The 4,108-nt window shown below is 34.8% G+C and overlaps 1 protein-coding gene across 1 annotated transcript; it reads right to left on the bottom strand.

Moving 5' to 3' along the window:
* Nucleotides 1–1,146: 1,146 nt before the first annotated feature.
* LOC113396897 (adenosine deaminase 2-like) lies at nt 1,147–2,864 on the bottom strand. Its single transcript, XM_026634976.2, has one exon. It carries the CDS (start codon nt 2,794–2,796, stop codon nt 1,285–1,287), a length of 1,512 nt encoding a protein of 503 aa, XP_026490761.2. The 5' UTR covers nt 2,797–2,864; the 3' UTR covers nt 1,147–1,284.
* Between the last annotated feature and the right edge of the window lie 1,244 nt (nt 2,865–4,108).

The following is a 4,108-nucleotide window of genomic DNA, read 5'->3' as shown; positions in this document are numbered from 1 at the left end:
GACCTACTGATACTATGATGATATGTTATGGGTAAACGATTAGGAAATTAGAGTGTGCAAAGTGCATTCCTCTAAATTACTCTGGTGAGTAATACGTTAATTATTGTTGGTCTCGTCATACATTTAATATATATGACAAATTTTTTTTGTAAATTTTCTACAAATAAAATTTAGGTGTTTTTTTTTATATAGGAAGGCGCACGAGCAAATGGGCTATTAGCCATTCCTTACATCACCAATGCGCCACCAGCCTTGGGAACTAAGATGTTATGTCCCTTGTGCCTGTGATTACACTGGCTTACTCACCCTTCAAACCGGAACACAACAATACTGAGTATACCCACTCATCAGATATTTTATCTTATATTAATTTATTTCGATTTAGCAAATTGTGCCCCATTCTTCCATTGACCGGTCAGCCGTCATCTCTATAATCATAACCTTTTCAACCATTTTTACACAATACATCCGTCATTGTGTCATCTCATCTCTATTATCATCACAAACGACAATACATATTTTTAGGCGATCCTTTCAAATTATACGCCAAGAAGAGGATGGTCTATTTCCTCTCAACTTTTCCAAGAAATATTTTTAAACTTACTCGTATATACTTTATAGATGTTTGATTATCGTTAAGCCTTGTGTCACGAGAATGTACACATATTTGTACATCTGGATCTAAGTATTCACGTCACAGCTGTATTAATTTTTCTTTTATACATATCCTTTATGGCGCAATATCACGATTTACGATAAAAAAAACAATGGCAGTGGTGCGATTCTGTAAGATCGCAATAGAAACAGTACCACTCGTGAAATGTCAACCGCCGACTTTCGTACATTCAATATACCACAAATTTTCAATCTGTGGCAGTACATGTCCACAACGACACAAAAAAAAAACATAAGAGTATGTATAACTGCAAATTTTAGCAACATTAAATTTTAATTTTAAATATAGAATGATATTTACTAATTTTAATAGCATTATAATGAATACAGACACACATGTATAAAACTGTTATTTGCATTATTACAGCACGTTAGCGTTTGAATTTAGTAAATATTATTCTATATTTAAAATTTAACGATAATCCGTTGAGCAATCGAGGTATAGAGCGTAACAAACAAACAACAAAACTATTTCAAATGACTGGCATTTATTTATTGTTAAATATTGTTTGTTTATGATAAATTTATTAACAAACAATTTAATAATTACGCTATTTTAAATTAAATAATATGTAACTATACTATAAACTTAACTAATCGTAAAATATATTATCTAAAATTCGTACTAAGGTCTTCGATGAAATCGTCCCATTCCTTAAATAGTTTTTTGAACGCCTCTAATTTTTCACTAGCGTTCAATGCACTGTATTTAATTGAATTAATCACTAATTGCTTTAACATACGCAAGTTAGCACGCTTACTAGCTATACCAACGAATGATATATAAAAGTCATGGGATAAGGGATCCGCTCCCCAGGCTCCTGGGTCATCACTGGATAAAACAACTGGCATGCCAAAAGCCAAGTATGAAGCCAATGGGTGATTCCTTACATCACTCACCAACGACAACACAACATTGGATATAACGTTCACTTCTAAAGCTATGTCTTTAGCTTTCACAGCTGCCAGAAGAGATGGATGCTTTATTAATGCGTATCCGTGACCGATTCTCTTCGATCCCAAAAGAATAGCGTCTGCAAGGTTTTCATCTGTCGATGATCCGAACCAATTAGTCTCTCCCCCATGGAAGTAAAAGTTAATATCGTCTTTCGCTTCCGTTAACGCCGGGTAAAAATCCACTAATGGTTTCCCCAGGTCCTCCTGGCCCACTAGATCAAAACCGGCAAACATGTCTGGTAATTCCTCCTTGATTCGACGAGCAATTTCAATGCTTTTGCGTATTTTATTTATATCCTTCGCGCGATGTATTGTCACTATTAATTTGATGCCAATGAAATCTGGATGATCTTCTTTAAATCTTTTCGCAACTCGGTGGTATATTCGAGGCATATGCGTCAGGTCGTGTAGCGTCCCGTCCAATTCGTAAAGAATTGGTAAACCACTTCTCAATTCGATGTACATTATTTTATCATTGTAAAACTCTTTTAATGCCTCGTAGAAGAATTTCTCTCGTACAGGTCTGTACGCGATGAGATCTTTAATTGTACGACATACTTTATTGAACCTTTCCCAAACATAGTTAATGTCAAACTTTAAGTCCTTTTCATTTTGTGAATACAGGGTGAAGTGCTTTTTTATATTTTCGTCGAAAGACACGATGTCTTCAGTTTCGTTTCTTAATACGCTGAGAAGTTGCCATTTAGTGTGACAAGGTCGCTGGGGGACGTTAGCAGAGAAGTGTAATTTTAAATCATCGTCCGCGAAGCACGCATATAAGTGGTCTTCATACGTCAGAGCAAGTAAACGTTCCGCGCTGAGCATCAGCGAGCTGTGCACGTGTAGGGCCGCTCCCTTAGGCATCTTCCTTATTATATGGTACACTTTCGACTTTTCAATATCATTTTTATAAGTGAAATAGTGTCGCGAGAAGTTGAAATATTTCGGATTCTGGAACGATTCGTCGACTTCCTGTCGTTTATAACGCATTAAGACATTGTTCGCTGAGTTTTCTTTGTCACTTAGTTTAATGTTCCCACCAACTTGTAATCCGAATTCTTGCTCTAATAGATTAGCTCTCTCGGCATTGTAGTCGTGTATGCTCCACGCGTTTGTTTGGGCACATAACGTTAGTATAATGTATTTGACAACGGCGGCATACATTCTTCCTACTATCGGTCGGGTCACTGAATGTCACTGAGTGTCGTGTCACATTCTCCGTTCGCTATCTCGGGCGAGTGAGCCGTAGATACGCTACAGTAAGCTTATATAGTATTGCAATGTTTGACGGTTACGATTCTTTTTTCCATCATTAAAACTAAATCAAGATTATTAGTCACTGGAAATAACATTATATATATTTTATTTCTTGTCATTGAATTAGTCTCAAACGTTGATTTACTTATTGTCTGTTATTTATTTAATCTATGCATATAATAAAATTGGAGTGTCTGTTTGTAATATTAAATTAACCGCTTTTTACTAAAACTAAAAATATTTACACGGTACATATACCAAAATAACATCTTTTTCAAATTTTGTCTGTCCGACTGTCTAAGTTATATAGTTTTGTTTGACTACATTCGAATGAAAAATATTCTTATTAGATTCGAATTTTCGAAATTAGAATTCACGGTTAGAAAGCTTAGACGAATAATATTCTATTTTACGACATGTTACTTTGGGATAATAGGGGCTAGAGGTTTTATATATATAAGCTGTTTTTATTCTCTAAAAATAAATTGTTTGCGCTATTTATAATCTTAGAGCTCGAGATTCCCTTGTATATATTTTTCATGAAGCGATGCAAACAATTTATGAAAATATATTCTATATACCGAGATGGCAAAGTGACTAAAATACGTTTATCTGAGCTATAGATTGCGAAGTCAAATCCGGACAAGGAACACTAAATTTTTTTATGTGTTATGTTGTATTTTTTTATGTTTATGTGTTGTGTATCCACGAATTCACATTGAAACAGCGTGTTGGAATTAGAAAACTTCTTTTTCATTATGAAAGTTAATTTCGAAGTAAAATAAAGCGTATATGGTTCCGTATAAATAATATGCAAGAACGGGTAGCTGTCTTGCGTACTGTTTATGGAACTATTGAACGTAATATTGGACCAATCTCAAAATCAACTGAAAATCATAAGTCTCTAAATTCCCACGAGAAAATAATACGGAGTTGTCTACATGCGAGGCAGACTCGTACTTGATTGATTTTTATTGCCGTTTCCGGTAGAGAATGAGTCTATGTAAAATGTAAAAAAAGAAACTGACAACTAATTGGAAACGTAGTATACGTTAATCAGGCTCTATTCGCCTGAAATTTTATAATCGTCGCAGTTTACAACTTTTTGCGCATGCGCAAAGATAAAGCCTATCCTAATCGAAGAAGGAATGAATAAACACAATCCTTAGATATGCGTATTCCGTGCGATTTGCTAATAGCTCAGCTGTATTCTGAACTA

The sequence above is a fragment of the Vanessa tameamea genome, chromosome 21 (assembly GCF_037043105.1).
Source record: "Vanessa tameamea isolate UH-Manoa-2023 chromosome 21, ilVanTame1 primary haplotype, whole genome shotgun sequence".
Taxonomy (NCBI): domain Eukaryota; kingdom Metazoa; phylum Arthropoda; class Insecta; order Lepidoptera; family Nymphalidae; genus Vanessa; species Vanessa tameamea.
The sequence above is the reverse complement of the archived record's forward strand: the minus strand, read 5'-3'. Positions and strand labels throughout refer to the sequence as shown.